Source organism: Carassius auratus, chromosome 23 (assembly GCF_003368295.1).
Source record: "Carassius auratus strain Wakin chromosome 23, ASM336829v1, whole genome shotgun sequence".
In the NCBI taxonomy this organism is placed as follows: domain Eukaryota; kingdom Metazoa; phylum Chordata; class Actinopteri; order Cypriniformes; family Cyprinidae; genus Carassius; species Carassius auratus.
The window spans coordinates 13,525,489-13,545,914 of record NC_039265.1 but is presented as its reverse complement, the minus strand read 5'-3'; the positions used below and the strand labels follow the sequence as shown (position 1 = coordinate 13,545,914).

General features: G+C 35.9%; 2 protein-coding genes across 2 annotated transcripts; both read left to right on the top strand.

Moving 5' to 3' along the window:
- Positions 1 to 4,005: 4,005 nt before the first annotated feature.
- Positions 4,006 to 13,997, top strand: LOC113040883 (rhamnose-binding lectin). Its single transcript, XM_026199082.1, has 17 exons — positions 4,006 to 4,084; positions 4,172 to 4,195; positions 4,304 to 4,378; positions 4,451 to 4,586; positions 4,696 to 4,805; positions 4,919 to 4,963; positions 7,311 to 7,431; positions 7,521 to 7,633; positions 12,145 to 12,249; positions 12,330 to 12,353; positions 12,467 to 12,541; positions 12,614 to 12,749; positions 12,841 to 12,950; positions 13,055 to 13,099; positions 13,323 to 13,443; positions 13,531 to 13,640; positions 13,844 to 13,997. Coding segments are annotated over exons 1-17 (1,398 nt in total). The 5' UTR covers positions 4,006 to 4,038; the 3' UTR covers positions 13,846 to 13,997.
- A 1,988-nt stretch (positions 13,998 to 15,985) lies between these two features.
- Positions 15,986 to 17,850, top strand: LOC113041395 (L-rhamnose-binding lectin CSL3-like). Its single transcript, XM_026199877.1, has 9 exons — positions 15,986 to 16,104; positions 16,177 to 16,200; positions 16,289 to 16,363; positions 16,436 to 16,571; positions 16,663 to 16,772; positions 16,877 to 16,921; positions 17,196 to 17,316; positions 17,397 to 17,506; positions 17,700 to 17,850. Coding segments are annotated over exons 1-9 (669 nt in total). The 5' UTR covers positions 15,986 to 16,058; the 3' UTR covers positions 17,702 to 17,850.
- Positions 17,851 to 20,426: the final 2,576 nt, after the last annotated feature.

Genomic DNA, 20,426 nt, shown 5'->3' with positions numbered 1-20,426 from the left:
AAAAACCATCCGAGGTAAGATCTCACCCAGCTTTCAGATCGAGATGCCTGCCAATAGGTTTTACAGTATTTATAGTCTCCAGAAATCATTTAGTAAGTCACTCTTTAAATGAATGAAAGCCATTGTATTAAGTAACAATAGGCCTATAAATCCAAATACATGATCTTGTCAAAAGATTATATTTTGAAAAATGAATTGTTTTATAATGTAAACCTAAAAAAACAAATTAAATTGGGTGTTGGGGGGGGGGGTTTGGGGGCAAATGTTTAAATGTGTTTAGCCTGTTTCTTTAAAATAAATTATACTTGGTTTAATATAATGCAGTGAGGTTTACACTTTAAGTATATGGCTGTGGATACATGAACTACCAGTGATAAAAATTAATATTGCAAAATGGGAATAGAGTTTGTGATCGCATAAATAAAGAATAAATAAAGTGTGAATAAAGTCTGATTGCTTAGATATAAAATTCAGACTGACAACTGCTAAAACTAAAAGTAACTTTGTCTGAAACAAACCGCTACATGAAGAAACATCTGAGGTAAGATCTCACCCAGATTTCAGATTAAGATGTCTGCTAATCTTAAAATTTCGCATACACATGATATTTCATATTTTAACATTCACCAGAAGATGACACAACTGCCTTTCACAACCATATATGATGTCAGCATGTGAGAAATTGCTGTTCTCCTGCAGGTGGGTTTATGAGTAAAAACATTTATTCTTATTATTGATTTACTAATTAGTGTAGTAGGAATTATAATTAAACACACACACAACAGTTTTTTAGGCAAGCTTAAATTTACAAACCTCTGTCAAGGGGAGCATTACCTGAAACAGCATATACAAGAAGATTCTTGCAAATGTCACCTCTACTTCCCACTCGATGCGTCTGCAAGAAGAGCTATCTAGGTGACCAGGAAGCCCCTCAGGGTGACCTGGCCGGACATCCAGGAAATTCTTTGCAGTGCCGTGTCAGGCCTGATGATCAAGAAGTCTCCCGCAGAAACCCATGACCTGGCCACATGATACCGGAAGCATGAAGCCAGAATCAGGGCTATTATAGCGGCTGGACATAATATTGACGAGTGTTTAGTAAATGCTGCAATTGAGCACTGCAAAGAAAACTCACAGAGGATTAATATATACATAACCACCAGTAATTTAATACATATTAACATATTAGCGATGAAAATGCTGAGTAAAGAAAGCCAAAGTGGTGTTAGCTTTAGCTTAGCTCTTTGACCTCTGCCCCTCCCCCGCCTTTATTTACGATCTTGACACCGCACTTCCCACCTGGCCAGGTAGAGTGCATAGCATCGGGTTTTCTGGAGATCTCAGGGGATGAGTCGAGGATTGGTGATAAACCTGTTGGAAAAGTGAACACCAATATCCAAAAGCTCCTGTCGGTCGTACGATGTTAAGACAAAGCTGTTCAGTACGAACACACCCGAGATGAGCAGGAAAAATACTGCATAATTGCACAAACTGGAGAGACGCTGAGCCTCGTGATGTGTATGCGCTGCCATCTTGGTCTTTTGCTGTTTATCAGTCATATATATCTTCATATCAGGTTTTTTAGCCTATTAAAGGTACAGAACACCACACAGCAACTTGCTGGCACTGCACCAAACAAAAACCAAATGGAATCACAAAAGTAAAGATCAAGCGCCTAACAAGGTCTTTGCACGTTAATTCAAATGGTTTGTTTTTCATTCATTCATTCATTCATTAGACTTTATTGTCCACCTTAGTGGAAATTTGTCTTCGACCTCTCCGAACAGAAATACATCAATGACATTTAAACTTACATTAAAATACACACAGTTAAGAGTACAATACTACCACCATCAACATACAACAACAGAAAAATGGAAAACAGTGCAGCTGATTAAAATAAGATAGATTTTGATCTACAATAAACACATTTTTAAAACCATTTCAGTTTAAATTAAGTTCCTGTATGGCATGGGGAATAAAAGATTTCTTATAGATGTTCTGGCTCGCCCTTGGGACCCTGAATCTACGGCCAGATGGAAGCAATTCAAACTCTGAGTTTAGTGGGTGTAGGGTGTCTGTTGATATCTGTCGTGCCTTCCTGAGTACCGCCTTATCAAATACATCCCCAAGTTGCCTTTGTGACTTGCCAATCACCTTCCCTGCCATATTAACAATTTTAGAAAGCATGTTTTTATTTTTCACATTCAGGTTACCATACCAAGCTGTTATATTAAACTGTAAAATACTTTCTACAAGCCCCCTATATGCCATCTCAAGAATATGCTGGCTGACCCTTAAACTCCTCAGTTTTCTAATTAAAAACAATTGCTGATTAGCTCTCTTGAAAATACTCTCTGAGTTAACATTAAAACTTAAAGTACGATCAATGATTGTACCCAGGTACTTAAAATTGTCAACTACTTCCACAGGCTGGCTGTTAAGTACAACAGGGTTGATGTTACTGGCCCCTCTTGGTTTCGTTTGTATTATAAGTTCTTTTGTTTTAGTCACGTTAATTTCCAATTTAACAGTCTGACACCAATCCTGCAATAAAGTGACTTGGCTAAGATAAGCTTCCTCATGTGCTGCATTATTTTCTGTGAGAAGTCCTACCAAGGCCATGTCATCAGAATATTTAAGTAAACTAACATTGGTGCTGTGCACAGTCATATCATTTATATAAATTGAAAACAACAAAGGTGACAACACACAGCCTTGTGGTGCTCCAGTATTTATAACAAGCTCATCTGAGTAGACCCCATTCACAAAATTGATGTGATGGAACAGTTTAAAATGATTTAATAACTGGGCTGAGATGTTTAAGAATTTTAAAGTCTGCAGAAATAATTTAATTTCAGTATACATTATCCCATTGTGACTGGCCATAAAACACCCACTTTTCCATAAAATAATAATAATAATACACATAATTAAATAAATAAATAATTGATTATTTCCAGGGGTTACTATAACACATAATTTTTATATTTTCATGTCTGAGAAAATTTTGGGATTAAATGGATTAAGTCACATTTTAAATGAATGAAAAATATTGTATAAAATAACAACATATCAATCCAAATACATGATCAGGTCAGAAGACTTTAGATATAGTCTTAAAGGGACTTTGATCTGGTGTCAAAGTGATTTTAGTGGCTGTATAAAGTCCTCACAAGTATGTCCTAACATGAAATTCTGAAAAATATGTATGAATAGTTTTATAAATAACTTAAAATCTAACAAATACATGTTTTTTTGTGAATTGTTTGCTTATGCCATAGCCTATTTCTTTAAATTCCGGGTTTAATATCTAATGCAATGATATTCACACATATTTTAAGTGCGGCTGTAGATGCATGAACCATCAATGATACAAATGTGTGTGTTTATGTTTATGTTTACACATAAAGAAAAAAAAAATACTGCAAAATAGGAACAGTTAGTGTGATCGCTTAGATCTAAAATTCTGATTAAGAAATGCAAGAAGTAACTTTGTCTGAGACAAACCACTAGACGAAGAAACATCTGTGGTCAAAGTATGAATGCGTATGATCTCAGCAAGCTTTCAGAGGAAGATGCCAGCCAAACTAAAAATTTCTACACACGGCATAGGCTTATCATTTTTTTAACATTCACCAAAAGATGACATGACTCAGGGAAACATGCCTTTCACAACCGTATATTATGTAAGATCATGTGAGAATTAGCTGTTTATCAAGTGAATACAATTCAACCTGGATGTTTACCGTGTAGTGTTTGTAATGCAGTTGATGGGTTAAATATTTTTCATAATATCGTAGAACCATATGACTGGTTACCCCTCTTTTCTGAACACCAGCTACAGACACTTTCAAGTACTTTAAAGAGAAGTGGTAACCCTTTTATGAAAACGTTTAAATCAAGATTATGAAGTGTAATTGTAATTTCCTCTTTTGTTATCAGTTGTCAACAGATGGTGATAGATCCGCTGGGTTTGTTATAAATACCATCCGCACATGAATGTAACTTTGAAGAACAGATTTTCTTTTTGTTCACATGTACCAATCTACCATGCTGATGCAAAAGCTAAGCGGAGTCACTTGTATGCATTGTTCTTTTCTTTCTTTAATTCAATTTGTTAGGTTTTTTTCTGTCTAGTTTTTCCATTTATTTCTGTTTGATTTTACAGTGCTGCTGTTGCTGTGTCAACATGGTAAGATGCCCCATTAATGTACAAAGAAGGCCCAATTTTCAGTAACGGACAAAATGTCATGATTTATTTGGAGTTATTTTACTTTGCTATTTCTTTTCACCTAAACAGCATGCTTCCTCTCTGCAAGTGAAAATGCAAAACAATCAGTGACCTGTGAAGGACGATCTGCATCCCTCAGTTGTGGTGAGTAATTTCTCATATAATGTGTTTAAACTTTACAATGATTCTCATGGTTTTTTTTTTTATGTGTGTAAGAATCTGGACACATACATGTCCTTGGTGCCAACTATGGACGGACTGATGGCAAAACATGCTCGGATGGGAAACCACCTGGGCAGATCTCAAATGTTAAATGCTCCTCAAAAACAACCCTCAAAAAGATGACAGTTCGGTAATTAATTAATTGATAGCAGATTTTAATACTTTGCAAGAGTGGGAATAACAGCAATACTTCTGTGTCTTTATTGTAAAGTACTTGTGATTATCTGTCCATGAATCAGGTGTAATGGGAAAAAAAGCTGTTCTGTTCAAGCAGTGAACTCAGTTTTCTCTGATCCTTGTGTTGGGACCTATAAATACCTGCAAGTGTCTTATGAGTGTCACACACCTAGTAAGTCAATGGATTGATATACATAATTTCCTAATTTCATAATGTGGTAAAACCTTTTGTTGACCCTGATCATTACTGACCCTTGTTCCTATTTTCCACCTAAATAATTCTAGAGCAGCACATAACTTGTGAAGGTAGCAAGAGTAACATTACCTGTGGTAAGAATCATCTCAAAGTTTTTTTTTTTTTTCATGTGTGTGTTTTAAATCTTCTTTATACAAATGTTGAATCTTTAGGGGTCAAGTTGTGAATGTGGTTGTCACTTTCGTTAATATATATATATATATATATATATATATATATATATATATATATATATATATATATATATATATATATATATATATATATAATGATTTTGCTTTACTTTGATGGCCCTGTTAACATCCTGCTGACTAATGTTTACATTGATGTTTACTTGCAAAGTTACTTACAGTCAGTAGAATGTCTTTTGGGAGACTATCACAAAATAGAGTTAGCAAATATTATGCAGACAGTCTACTAACTCTCCAATGAGAGTTAATATGAGTTGGCATGTAAATGCAATATTATTTAATCAACAATGTTCAAAATGTACCAAAAATATATGCGCACATCCAAAAACTTTAGGTGCTCAATCAAATGAAGCACTTCACTATAATTACACAAGAATCAACGCATTGCCACTTAGGGCCCTATCTTGCACCCAGCGCAATTGATTTTGTACACCGACGCATGTGTCATTCCTATTTTGCACCCGCGCAAAGCGCGCTTTTCCCTCCACAGAAGCACGTCGCTAAACTAGTGAATGAACTTGCGCTCCCTGGGCGGTTCAGCGCAAAAAAGGAGGCGTGTTCCGGCGCAAACGATCCCTGGTGCTATTTTGCTGTTCCATTAAACAATTGCGCCACTGACCAGAAAAAACCTAGTCTAAAGTCAGTGGCGCATTGCGCATTGTTCATTATGCTATTTTAAGGGCGCATGCTTGACCATAATGTATAGCGTGCACAACGCGCATACACTTTGCTCATGTAATCTACACAGATGCAACAGTTATTTTTGCAAATCATAAATTGTTACACTAAAAAAATATTAACACATGAGATGACGGAAATCATTGTGGTGTGCCACGAAGATGTGAACAAAATAGGCATAAATCTAGCTTACAAATTATTCAGGCTAATTATTCTCCCATCCCCATACAACACAACTTCTCTGTCTTTCACTGCTCTTACAAGAACATCAGTCTCCTCGGCTGTGAACCGCTCCTGGCGTGCGCCTGGTAAATACGCCATAATAATAGCAATCCATAATGGAACTTGCGCACCTGCTTTTAAAGGGAATGTTGGATGACGCTCTGATTGGTTTATTTCACGTTACGCCCAAACCACACCTATGAATAATGAAGCTGCTTCAGACCAACCCATTTTAGATTTGCGCCGGGCGCAAGAGCCATTTATCCCGCCGGGAAAACAGCAACAGCGCCGAGACCCGCCCACAAACTTACTTGCGCTTCGCGCTTTGACACTTGCGTTTCAGATCGTTCAAATAGGGCCCTTAGTCTCCCAAAGATTATTTAAATAAGCAAAGCATTGTTTTTTGTTTATTTTTAATAAATTGATCTTTGGGAGCAGTGGTGGCAGTGTGCCGACTCTCATTAATAACCAAACTGTGTGTGTGAATGAAACAACACACTAAAAAAACGTAGTGATAATTTTCATTTGGAAATAGCTAGTAAGTTTCACAAATAATTACAAAAAACAGCAAGTAACACGTTTAATGAAATGTGAAACTTTGGAATACAAAGACTGAAAAGTTTTTTTTTTTTTTAAAGCATATTTTGCATGGTAGTTAGCCATCACTTCACTGTAAACCCTAATAAGTTCACAGAACTGAAAAAAATAATAATAATAATAATATAATAACAAAAACATGTAAGTGATGTTTTTAAATGTTTTAAGTTTACATAAAATTTAAAATTACATTTCCAGTTGCCTTAATTTATTTAAATGTTATCTTAAACAATTATATTTCTTTACTTATAATTAGGTAGTAATTCACTCAAAATTGTACCTTCTTTTTAACTCCTATAATGTGGGAAATCCACACAAATTTAGTCTTTTGCTGTCCATCCTCAGCTTAACCACAGGCACTACTCTTCTCGACAACAGTAACACTACAAAACCAACATAACAGAAACCTTGGTAAATTCTAATATAACACAACATTTAAGTACTAACTTATGTCCCTCTATGTTAATCTTGTGTAAAAACACACAAATAAAACACTTAATTTCTACATGTATTTTCCTTGTTTTCTGATGCAAAGCATGCTGGGAACTAGAAAATGCAATCATTTTAAGTTCACCTTACTACAAATTCTTTTTGAGTTTACAGAACTTATTCAAATTAAGTCCAGTGAACTTTCATTATTTTTGAGTGTAATCAACTAATTTCATTTGATTAATTTCACTGTTCGTTTTACAGTGTTGTGAAATTATCATCAAGGTTAGTTTTTCTGTTTCAGAGAAGGGTGTTATTTCTGTTCATCATGCCAACTATGGACGGCGGAATCTTTTAACCTGTCCTCATGAATCAGCAACTACAACACACTGTAACTCTGATCAGACTGCCCGTTTGCGTTCCAGGTACAGCCGAAACAATATTCAAACTAGAGTCTCTTAAAAAATCAAACAATGGAAATGAAAGTGCAATAAGAATTTTTTTTCTTTGTAAGGTGCAACGGAAAGAAGTCTTGTCATGTTGAAGCTTCCAATTTGGCGTTGCATGCTGATCCATGTAAAAAAGTCCATAAGTACCTGGAAGTGATGTACTCTTGCAAAATCGCTTGTGAGTAAAAAGTTTTTTCTTATTACTGATGTTGATTTATTTTTCTATTTACAAATAAGAGCAGTGGGAAATAAATTAAACAGATGGTAGTTTTTTATTAGTTTTGAATGTTATTTTCGGGTTAGATTGATTTTCAGCACCTTTATAAAGTTGGTTCATTGTATACTTTGACTCAGAAACTCAATGAAAAGAATAATGCTGCAATGCTTGATTTGTCTAAATGTTACAGAGCATGATCTGCTTCATTCGGTGAGGAAACAGCCTGGAAGAGCAGAAGCAGCACATCCTTTTCTTTAGCACTATTATATCTGTTTCTCTTTCCTCGAAATCTGCTTTGAAACTGTTTATTTCAAAAAGCTTCAGACAAATAAATGGCAGTTGAAATGAAATCTGCCTCCCCTCCTTCATACATACACACACACACACACACACTTGTTTGTTTTTGTGAAAAGTGGGGACTCTTCATAGGCGTAATGGTTTTTATATTTTTATATTCTATGGCCCTACACCTAACCCTAATACCCTCACAGGAAACTTTCTCAAAAAAAACAAAAAAAAAACAAAAAAAAAAACCTCGTACTGTATGATTTATAAGCGTTTTGGAAAATAGGGACATGGGTTACGTCCTCATAAGTGACCCTCTTCTTGTATTACCTGTGTCATACTCATGTCATTATACAGTTATATTATATATAGGATTGTGTCCTTATATGTCACAAAAACAAGAACACACACACACTGGTGTCCTTTGAACAGTCATATGACATGACATAGTTTATAATAAAATTAATAAAAAAGAAAATAAATTGCATTAGGTCTATACAGCCAATTTGACCCTTCATGACAACTTTGAGCGGGGTTAATTTTTTTTAATAACTCATCCGTTTAAATTATATTAAGCATAAAAGTTCTTCATAATGAAGGCCGTGGCCTTCAAGTGAGACAAGTGCATTGCTGCTGCTGTCACTGCTGTAGAGCATGATTTCAGCAAACAGCTGTCACCATGTCTGGTCTGTGTTTCCCTGGGTCTCCGCTAGTGGTCTCACTTCCCCAAAGGCACCTCACCGCAGGCACTACAATTCCCACAAGGCCTTGTCCCTTCATCACAGTAATTTCACTCAGGTGTCTTCACTTCATTACCCTGCCTATTTAAACCGGTCTGTTTCTGTTTGTTTCATGGAGTCCTTACTTTCTTGGTTTCCTCACGGTCCTTGTATTTTCAACTATTTCCTGTTCCTGTTCGTTTGTTTTTGGACTGATTTTTGGATATGACCCCATGCTTGTTTGATTCAGATTTTTGGATTACCCAATAAACTTCACTGCTCTTGGATCTCTCTTCTCCTGTGTCCCAGTCGTTACAACAGCTCCCACCTTTTTGCCCCGCCTACTTTTGGTTTCAAAAACACTTTTCGGAAACCTAAGGGTGACGTCACGGACACTACGTCCATGTTTTATACAATCTATGATTTTTCCCCATTCAAAACTATAGGAGTGACACTCTTGGGTCGTTGCTGATAAAGCAGCTTTTCTGACAGTGCTGCTTTGTATACAGCATTACAGGGGAAACCACTATTTTTACCGCTCCAAAAGCAGCACCTTAGTTTTATCGTGGCCACGACATAATAACTTGTGGGAATGTGATAATTTGTCGTGGCCATGAGATATTAATTTGTGGGTGAGACGGAAAGAAGTCTTGTCATGTTGTAGCTTCAAATTTGGCGTTCCATGCTGATCCATGTAAAAACGTCCATAAGTACCTGGAAGTGATGTACTCTTGCAAAATCGCTTGTGAGTAAAAAGTGTTTTTTATTACTGATGTTTATTTATTTTTCTATTTACAAATAAGAGTAGTGGGGAATAAATGAAACATATGGTAGTTTTTTATTAGTTTTGAATGTTATTTTCGGGTTAGATTGATTTTCAGCACCTTTATAAAGTTGGTTCATTTTATACTTTGACTCAGAAACTCAATGAAAAGAATAATGCACTACAGAACGTCATATTAACTCGTGGGAACGTCATATAATGTCGTGGCCACAAGATCATTTTGTCAAGGTAACGACATCCTTATGTCGTGGCCTCGAGATGCTATGTTGAGGGAACGACATGTTTTTCTCGTGGCCAAGAGTTTAATACGTAAACAAACCTGCATGCCCATAGCAACCCAGGATCATCTGAGATGGATTCATTCATATTATATTTTTAATTAAGAAATTATTATATTATTTATACATATAAAATGTATGCATTAACATTTTATGCATTTATGACATTTTATGTTAATGTCGAGCATTTACAGTATGCTATTATTTACAAAAGTATTCAGAATGTTAAGTAAAGAGATCGAAATTGAAGCAAAAAAGGAATATAAAGAAATTAAAAAATATAACCAATAATAATAGGCTAATAATAATAATAATGTACACATATTACATGGAAAATACTATCAGTTATTGGACTTACAAGACTGTAGGATGGATAAAAAAAGTTTCTATATTTTATTATGCACTTTATGTCATTATTTATTTATGATAAACTTCATTTGAATGCTGACAAACGTATGTAATACAGCCCGGTAGCCAAATCATATGGTTAATATAATAATTACTGAATTAAAAATATAATATGAATGAATCCATCTCAGATGATCCTGGGTTGCTATGGGCACGCAGGTTTGTTTATGCATTAAACTCTTGGCCACGAGAAATGGATGTTGTTCCCTCAACATAGCATCTTGAGGCCACGACATAAGGATGTGGTTACCTCGACAAAATGATCTCGATGAAGATGAACACGAAATTCACAGCTAGGAGGGGGTAGTGATGCTGGGTGTAACTAAAAAGGTGCCATTGTCCGGTGAGTCTCATATCATATAATCGTATTAACTGTTTATCTCCTGAACTGCAACTTTCTTTACCACGCTATTCAGCGCCAATCCCGCCATTCAGACAATTTCACTGGTTAAGGTAAGGTGTGAGGTAGGTTTAGGGGTTAGCATTGTTTGTTGCATATTAAAGAAACACTTTAACTGACACAACTCATAAAAACTTCAGAATCAGCTGTGGGGCAGAGTTTGCACTGAAGTGGATTGGAGGGGAAATTATGCATCTTTCAATGGGAGGAAGCCACGGCCTATTTTGGAGCCACCCCCCCTCCCTGTATTTTGGATCAAATAAATAAAAATAAAAAACATTAAAAATCTTGCTGTTCAAAAACTTTTGACCGGTAGTGTATGTTTAACAAAAGAGATGTTCCAACTATCATAAAGTCTGAGCAGTTGAATGAACACCAATTTTGGGGATTGCATATTTCTGTTATGATGGTTTTTACCATTTTATAATTATAATTTGATGAACACAAGCTTTTGAAAAGAAAAAGAAAGAAATGTAATATTTGAAGTTTAATGACAGTTTAATTCTCTTTAGTCCGTTTGTTTCCCCCAGAGAATCAGATCGATTGTAAATGAATGCTATTCCTGTTTGTTCGCCAGCTTTAATACATTAAAAGATTAGCTGCAAAACTTTTCAGACAAGTATTACTTAAAGTTAATAAAAATGTCTGGTGAAATGTGAAAGTTTAACGAAATCATTAGAATTAAGCTAGAAAAGCTGCACAGACCATTTATCGAATCGGACCAGTGTATGAAGCTGCTCGAGCTTCATACACTGCTGGTATGTTCATTTTATTTAAAAGTCGCAACATTTGCCAAGTGTGGTAACCCATACTCAGAATTGGTGTTCTGCATTTAACTTGTTATGGGGATGTCCCCACCAAAGCTGAGACCAAACCTACGCCCATGCTTGTACATTTAAATAAAATATTTTAAAATATATTTGTAAATGTGTTATTTGCATATTAAAATAAAATATGTGATTTACAACCAAAGTTGTTTCAAAATATGGTGTTATTAAGTAATACTGATGTTAATTAATATAAATAATTAACTCAACTGTTGGGTAACTTTTAACAAAATAAAATCTGAAGTTGACTTTGTAAAAAAAAATTGACTAATTATAAGCCAAAACATAATGTCCTAGATTTGAGCTTGAGCTGTCCCACACTAGAAAGTCCACAAATTGTTAAATGATTTGGCACAAGGAGCAGTAATGTGCCATTTATCCTTTAATTACAATTTCTGAAAAATGTCTTCTGATTTAGATAGAAAACATCTTGGGGATTTCATAATGATATAAAATTTGATGTATCATTTAGGCTCATATGGAAATATGATGCACAAGTCAAAATGGCTAAAAGTGTCCCACATTATAATCCAGCCATGTGCATCTCATCAGTAAAGACGGTTCTGTAATCAGAGGCAGATCTCCCGGGCGCTTTCACATGGATTCAGCCGTTGTTCACTGAATGCTGAATGCTCACTGAATCATAATTGGCGCACGTTGCGCATTGATCAAAGGCTATGTTTAGTAAATGCTGCTCCATGTGAAGCGCCCAGGTGATTGAGATTCACTGCTGATTACAGAACCTGCCTTCCTGATGAGATGCACATTAAATATCACATGCAATTTATCGTCCAGCATTTCTGCACAAGTCCAGATTTGTTTTTGTTCAAATGTTCCAATCTACCATGCTGGTGCAAAAGCTAAGCGGAATCACTTGTATGTATTGTTGTTGTTTTTTCCTTTAATGCAATTTGTTACTTTTTTGTCACACTTTTTTTTTCTATTTGACTTTACAGTACTACTGTTGCTGTGTCAACATGGTAAGGTGTGCTGTGGATTGTACAAAGAAGCCCCAATTTCCAGTAATGGACAAAATGTAGTGTGTTTTCCTATTTAAAGTAATTTTTTTTTTTTTTTTTTTTTTTGGGAGCAGCATGTTTCCTCTCTGCAAGTGGCAATGCAAAACGATCAGTGACCTGTGAAGGAGACTCTGCATCCCTCAGCTGTGGTGAGTAATTTCCCCATATACCGTGTGTTTTAAACTTTACAATGATTCTCATGGTTTTCTTATGTGTGCAAGGCTCTAGATTCATAAATGTCCTTCGTGCCAACTATGGACGGACTAATGGCAGAACTTGCTCTGCTGGGAAACCTCCTGGGCAGCTCTCAAATGTTCACTGCTCCTCAGAAACATCCCTCCAAACGATGGCCACACAGTAATTAATTGATGGCAGATTTTAATACTTTGCAAGAGTGGGAAAAACTGTAACACTTGTGTCTGTATTTGTGATTCTGTCCATGAATCAGGTGTAATGGAAAAAAAAGCTGTTCTGTTCAAGCAGTGAACTCCGTTTTCAATGATCCCTGTTTTGGGACCTATAAATACCTGGAAGTATCTTATGAATGTCTCAAACCTAGTAAGTCAATGGACTGATACACACAATTTTCTAATTTCATAATTTGGTCAATGCTTTTTGCTGTTACTGACCCTTGTTCCTATTTTCCACCTAAATGATTCTAGAGCAGCACATAACTTGTGAAGGTTTCAGAGCTGACATTACCTGTGGTAAGAATCACCCCCCCCCCCTTATTTTTTTATAAATTGATCTTTATGAACAGCAGTGGCAGTCTGCCAACTCCCATTAATAATCAAACGGTGTGTTGTGAATGCAACCGAACACACACAAAAACCCAGCAAGTAACCCATTTAATGACATGTAAATTGTTGCAATATGACTTTTTTGCTATTGCTATCACTTGACGTTATCAAGTCAGTTTTTCTGTTTTAGGGAAAGGTGTTATTTCCGTTTATTATGCCAATTATGGACGGCGGAATCTTGCAACCTGTCCTCATAAATTCGCAACTTCAACCCACTGTAACTCTGATCAGACTGCGCGTATGCGTTCCAGGTACAACCGAAACCATATTCACGCTAGAGTCCCTTAAATCAAACAATTGAATATTTTACACGGAGTTTTTTTTTTTTTTTTTTTAAGGTGCAATGGAAAGCAATCTTGTCATGTACAAGCTTCAAATTCGGAGTTCTCTGATCCATGTGTAGGGATCTATAAGTACCTGGAAGTGACCTATTCCTGCATCCGAGTTTGTGAGTAAAACTTTCTTATTGAGATTTACCCTATTCTTAAGAGTAGTTGGGAATAAATTCAGCAAATGGCAGGTTTTTTTTTTAAAATTTCTTCTGAGGGTAAGCTTTTCAGCACCTTTTTTTTTTAAAAAAGTTGGTTCATTGTATACTTGGACTCCATCTCAGTGAAAAACTAGAATGCTGGATTTGTCTTACTGTTACAGAGCTTGATCTGCATCAGAAGGTGATTGAAATGGCCTGGAAGAGCAGAAGCAGCGTCCTTTTCTTTAGCACACGATTTCTGTTTCTCTCTTAAATCTGCTTTGAAATGGTTTCTTTCAAAAAGACTCCTACAAATAAACTGCTGTTGACATGAAACCTGCCTCCCCTCCTTCACACTCACACACGGGTATCCTTTGAACAATCATACAGGTGCTGGTCATAATTATATCAAAGTTGATTTCACTAGTTCCGTCGAATTTGTATACTATATTTATTACAGACTTGTGTTTTTCTCCCCCAATTTTGTTTATAACCAACAATTAAGAATCCCAAATGCAGCATCTCAGAAAATTTGAATATTGTGAAAAGGTTAAATTTTGAAGACATCTGATGCCACACTCTAATCAGCTAATTAACTCAAAACCCCTGCAAAGGCCTTTAAATGTTCTTTAGCAACTCCAACACAATCCCCTCTTTACCTGGAGAGGATTGTGAAACAAAACCCATTCAAAAATGTGGGGGAGATTCACAAAGAGTGGACGGAAGCTGGAGTCAGTATTTCAGGAACCATTACACACAGGTGTATGCAAAACATGGGTTTCAGCTGTCGCATTCCTTATGTCAAGCCACTCTTGAACAACAGATAGGGTCAGAAGCGTTAAAGACAAAAAGGACTGGACTGCTGCTGAGTGGTCCAAAGTTATGCTCTCTTAGAGTAAATTTTGCATTTCCTTTGGAAATCAGAGTCCCAGAGTCTGGAGGAAGAGAGGAGAGGCACACAATCTGCGTTGCTTGAGGTCCAGTGTAAAGTTTCCACAGTCAGTGATGGCTTGGGGGGCCATTTGCCATCCAAATTCAATTCATGCTAACAAATTAAATCATCAGGTTTTACACAAGCTTGTGTTTTCAAGATGGATAATCCAAATAGACTTTCTGTAATTCATGCTGATTTTTCAGTTCATCTTACACTTTGATTGTTATTCTGGTAATATGATTTTTTTTTATGCAAAACAATTACAAAAAAGCATTTTGGACCCCATTATTTCTCTTTATTGCTTTAGTTGTGCTCTGCCTCAATCCAGTATATAATTACAAAAAATAATGTGGGAGAATAAATTTTATATGAGTTGCACACAACCAAGGGCTCAGGTAATGCAACTGCATAAAATATAAAACATTTATAGACATTTTTAGAATTAATATACATTTTCCAAGTATATATTTTCCGAGCTCTAAATATTTTATCAGGATTTAAATGAGAGAGAAATATGCTTCAAAATCCCTAATCTTTGTTCAGTAACACAAACAACTGCAAAAGTCAAGGGGCCCAGCCTTCAATGATTGTTATTGTGGACCCTACAGCCAAAAAGTTTGAGAACTACTAGAGTAGCTGCATGCTTTTCATTACCAGAACACACATTTATTATCAGATAAACGTATAGTCAAATATTAAAAATAATCATACCTAGGGCTGGAATCTGTATTTGAATGTCTAATGTCTAAAATTGTATTTAACATTCCATAAAACAAGACAACAAACAAACAAACAAACTGTAGGCCTAATAAATCAAGCAAACATGGGTATGCACATTTAACCAGGAGTATAAAATCTGAAGTTGACTTTGTAAAAAAAAATTGACTATTTACAAGCCAAAACATAGTGTCCCAGATTTGAGCTTGAGCTGTCCCACACTAGAAAGTCCACAAATTCTTAAAAGATTTGGCACAAAGAGCAGTAATGTTCCATTTACCCTTTAATTACAATTTCTGAAAGATTTTTATGATTTAGTTAGAGAAAATACTGGGGATTTCATAATGATATAAAATTTGATGTATCATTTTGGCTTCATATGGAATTATGATGCACAAGTCAAAATCGCTAAAAGTGTCCCACATTATAATCCAGCCATGTGCATCTCATCAGTAAAGACGGTTCTGTAATCAGAGGCAGATCTCCCGGGCGCTTTCACATGGATTCAGCCGTTGTTCACTGAATGCTGAATGCTCACTGAATCATAATTGGCGCACGTTGCGCATTGATCAACGGCTCTGTGTAGTAAATGCTGCTCCATGTGAAGCGCCCAGGTGATTGAGATTCACTGCTGATTACAGAACCTGCCTTCCTGATGAGATGCACATTAAATATCGCATGCAATTTATCGTCCAGCATGTCTGTACACGAATGAAACCAAGAAGTCCAGATTTGTTTGTGTTCAAATGTTCCAATCTACCATGCTGGTGCAAAAGCTAAGCGGAATCACTTGTATGTATTTTTTTTTTCTTTAATACAATTTGTTACTTTTTTGTCACACTTTTTTTCTGTTTGATTTTACAGTATTGCTGTTGCTGTGTCAACATGGTAAGATGTGCTGTTAATGTACAAAGAAACCCCAATTTCCAATAATGGACAAAATGTAGTGTGGTTTTTTTTTTTTTTTCTCAAACAGCATGTTTCCTCTCTGCAAGTGGCAATGCAAAACGATCAGTGACCTGTGAAGGAGACTCTGCATCCCTCAGCTGTGGTGAGTAATTTCCCCATATACCGTGTGTCTTAAACTTTACAATGATTCTCATGGTTTTCTTATGTGTGCAAGGCTCTAGATTCATAAATGTCCTTCGTGCCAACTATGGACGGACTAATGGCAGAACTTGCTCTGCTGGGAAACCTCCTGGGCAGCTCTCAAATGTTCACTGCTCCTCAGAAACATCCCTCCAAACGATGGCCACACAGTAATTAATTGATGGCAGATTTTAATACTTTGCAAGAGTGGGAAAAACTGTAACACTTGTGTCTGTATTTGTGACTCTGTCCATGAATCAGGTGTAATGGGAAAAAAAGCTGTTCTGTTCAAGCAGTGAACTCCGTTTTCAATGATCCCTGTTTTGGGACCTATAAATACCTGGAAGTATCTTATGAATGTCTCAAACCTAGTAAGTCAATGGACTGATACACGCAATTTTCTAATTTCATAATTTGGTCAATGCTTTTGGCTGTTACTGACCCTTGTTCCTATTTTCCACCTAAATGATTCTAGAGCAGCACATAACTTGTGAAGGTTTCAGAGCTGACATTACCTGTGGTAAGAATCACCCCCCCCCCCCCTTATTTTTTTATAAATTGATCTTTTTAGGAACCGCAGTGGCAGTCTGCCTAATCCCATTAATGATCAAACTGTGTGTTGTGAGTGCAACCGAACACGCGCGCGCACACACACAAAAAGACCCAGCAAGTAACCCATTTAATGACATGTAAATTGTTGCAATATGGGGTTTTTTTTTTTTTTTTTTTTTTTTTTTTTTTTTAATAATGTGATTTGGTTTGCTATCACTTGAAATTATCAACATCTATTTTAGGGAAAGGTGTTATTTCCGTTTATTATGCCAATTATGGACGGCGGAATCTTGCAACCTGTCCTCATAAATTCGCAACTTCAACCCACTGTAACTCTGATCAGACTGCGCGTATGCGTTCCAGGTACAACCGAAACCATATTCACGCTAGAGTCCCTTAAATCAAACAATTGAATATTTTACACTAAGTTATTTTTTTTAAAGGTGCAATGGAAAGAAGTCTTGTCATGTACAAGCTTCAAATTCGGAGTTCTCTGATCCATGTGTAGGGATCTATAAGTACCTGGAAGTGACCTATTCCTGCATACGAGTTTGTGAGTAAAACTTTATTGAGCTTTACCCTATTTTCAAATGAGAGTAGTGGGGAATAAACTCCAACAAATGGCAGGGTTTTCTCTTTCTCTGAGGGTAAGCTTTTCAGCACCTTTTTTAAAAAGTTGGTTCATTGTATACTTGGACTCCATCTCAGTGAAAAACTATAATGCTGGATTTGTCTGACTGTTACAGAGCATGATCTGCATCAGGTGATTGAAATGGCCTGGAAGAGCAGAAGCAGCGTCCTTTTCTTTAGCACACGATTTCTGTTTCTCTCTTAAATCTGCTTTGAAATGGTTTCTTTCAAAAAGACTCCTACAAATAAACTGCTGTTGACATGAAACCTGCCTCCCCTCCTTCACACTCACACACGGGTATCCTTTGAACAATCCTACAGGTGCTGGTCATAATTAGATCAAAGTTGATTTCACTAGTTCCGTCGACTTTGTATACTATATTTATTACAGACTTGTAGATTTCAAGTGTTTTTCTCCCCTAATTTTGTTTATAACCGAACATTAAGAATCCCAAATGCAGCATCTCAGAAAATTTGAATATTGTAAAAAGGTCCAATTTTGAAGACATCTGATGCCACACTCTAATCAGCTAATTAACTCAAAACCCCTGCAAAGGCCTTTAAATGTTCTTTAGCAACTCCAACACAATGCCCTCTTTACCTGGAGAGGATTGTGAAACAAAACCCATTCAAAAATGTGGGGGAGATTCACAAAGAGTGGACGGAAGCTGGAGTCAGTATTTCAGGAACCATTACACACAGGTGTATGCAAAACATGGGTTTCAGCTGTCGCATTCCTTATGTCAAGCCACTCTTGAACAACAGATAGGGTCAGAAGCGTTAAAGACAAAAAGGACTGGACTGCTGCTGAGTGGTCCAAAGTTATGCTCTCTTAGAGTAAATTTTGCATTTCCTTTGGAAATCAGGGTTCCAGAGTCTGGAGGAAGAGATCTGTGTACCAGGACTTTTTAGAGCACTTCATGCATCCTGCTGCTGACCAACTTTATGGAACTGCAGATTTCATTTCCCAACAGGACTTGACACCTGCACACAGTGACAAAGCTACCAGTACCTGGTTTAAGGACCATGGTATCCCTGTTCTTAACCCTTTAACTGCCCCAGCAAGAAAATAGCATTTGAAATTTTTGTTTGCATATCTTGTTCATGTTGCTAGTTATCACACTCAACATATTTTTTTTCCATCACATCCCATAATTTTCATAGACATACTGTAAAGATCAGAAAATAAACTATAATACTAATTTATAAAAAACAAAGCAAAATAATATAGTTTTGTATATTGAATATTCTTTATTTATTAAAGTATGGCATGAAATATTTCAGGTTTTTCAGATAAAAATGTGAATGTCTTATGTCATATTTACATAATATTTTACATTATCTGTGCTTTTTGGGGTTTCACGGTTATGGTTACGGTTAAACTCATGTTAATTTGTTATCTTATTTTTCGCGGTTAAACTGAATGTACGTTAGTCTCCTAAAGAAAACTCATTGTGTAGTAAAGACTAGCATAATTATTTTGAGGCTGTTTAAGTGGTAATTGTTAAAAGTATGTTTTGCATGTAATATTTCAGACTTGTTGAGCTCGTGTCTTCACTGTGTCCACGTCGAGAGTTAAAGACACAGAAGCTGTTTGTGTGAGAGTCACAGACCTGTGTGAGGAGGAGGTGTTCTTCAGAGGGAAAGACGGGTTTAAGGAGCGTAAACTTCAGAATTCTATCAAGTTATCTTTATTTTTACTAAGACTAAAATGATGTTTTTGTAGATGTTGAAATCCAGAGACAAGATAACTTTTATTCTTTTGAGACTGATGTGAGTTTTTTTTTTTTTGAAAATTAATGTTTCTGTTGTGTCCTGCCTGTTTACTTCACATTTTGAACAGTGTGATCACATGTTCATATTATATTGAAACCATTGATGTCCCTCTTTGGAGAACTCAAACTAACTTTGGAGTTAAGGACATACAAGTCTGCTTCTTTGGAAGAGAGAAAAAGAGTTTAAGGCAAGTAAACTTCACAATTTCATGTTATCAGTTGTAGTTTTTTTTTTTTTTTTTTTTTACACGTTGCTTGTGGTCCAGTGTAAAGTTTCCACAGTCAGTGATGGCTTGGGGGGCCATTTGCCATCCAAATTCAATTCATGCTAACAAATTAAATCATCAGGTTTTATACAAGCTTGTGTTTTCAAGATGGATAATCCAAATAGACTTTCTGTAATTCATGCTGATTTTTCAGTTCATCTTACACTTTGATTGTTATTCTGGTAATATGATTTATTTTTTATGCAAAACAATTACAAAAAAGCATTTTGGACCCCATTATTTCTCTTTATTGATTTAGTTGTGCTTTGCCTATAATTAGAAAAATAATGTGGGAGAATACATTTTAGATGAGTTGCACTCAACCAAGGGCTCAGGGAATGCAACTGAATAAAATATAAAACATTTATAGACATTTTTAGAATTAATATACATTTTCCAAGTATATATTTTCCGAGCTCTAAATATTTTATCAGGATTTAAATGAGAGAGAAATATGCTTCAAAATCCCTAATCTTTGTTCAGTAACACAAACAACTGCAAAAGTCAAGGGGCCCAGCCTTCAATGATTGTTATTGTGGACCCTACAGCCAAAAAGTTTGAGAACTACTAGAGTAGCTGCATGCTTTTCATTACCAGAACACACATTTATTATCAGATAAACGTATAGTCAAATGTTAAAAATAATCATACCTAGGGCTGGAATCTGTATTTGAATGTCTAATGTCTAAAATTGTATTTAACATTCCATAAAACAAGACAACAAACAAACAAACAAACTGTAGGCCTAATAAATCAAGCAAACATGGGTATGCACATTTAAGCAGGAGTATAAAATCTGAAG

Coding starts and splice junctions, on each gene's coding strand:
- LOC113040883 (XM_026199082.1), top strand. CDS start 4,039: ATGTACCAATCTACCATGCTGATGCAAAAGCTAAGCGGAGTCACTT. Junction 12,354..12,466: donor ACTGTTGCTGTGTCAACATG/GTAAGGTGTGCT, acceptor TTTTGGGAGCAG/CATGTTTCCTCTCTGCAAGT. Junction 12,542..12,613: donor CTCTGCATCCCTCAGCTGTG/GTGAGTAATTTC, acceptor TATGTGTGCAAG/GCTCTAGATTCATAAATGTC.
- LOC113041395 (XM_026199877.1), top strand. CDS start 16,059: ATGTTCCAATCTACCATGCTGGTGCAAAAGCTAAGCGGAATCACTT. Junction 16,105..16,176: donor AAAGCTAAGCGGAATCACTT/GTATGTATTTTT, acceptor TTGATTTTACAG/TATTGCTGTTGCTGTGTCAA. Junction 16,773..16,876: donor TTATGAATGTCTCAAACCTA/GTAAGTCAATGG, acceptor AAATGATTCTAG/AGCAGCACATAACTTGTGAA.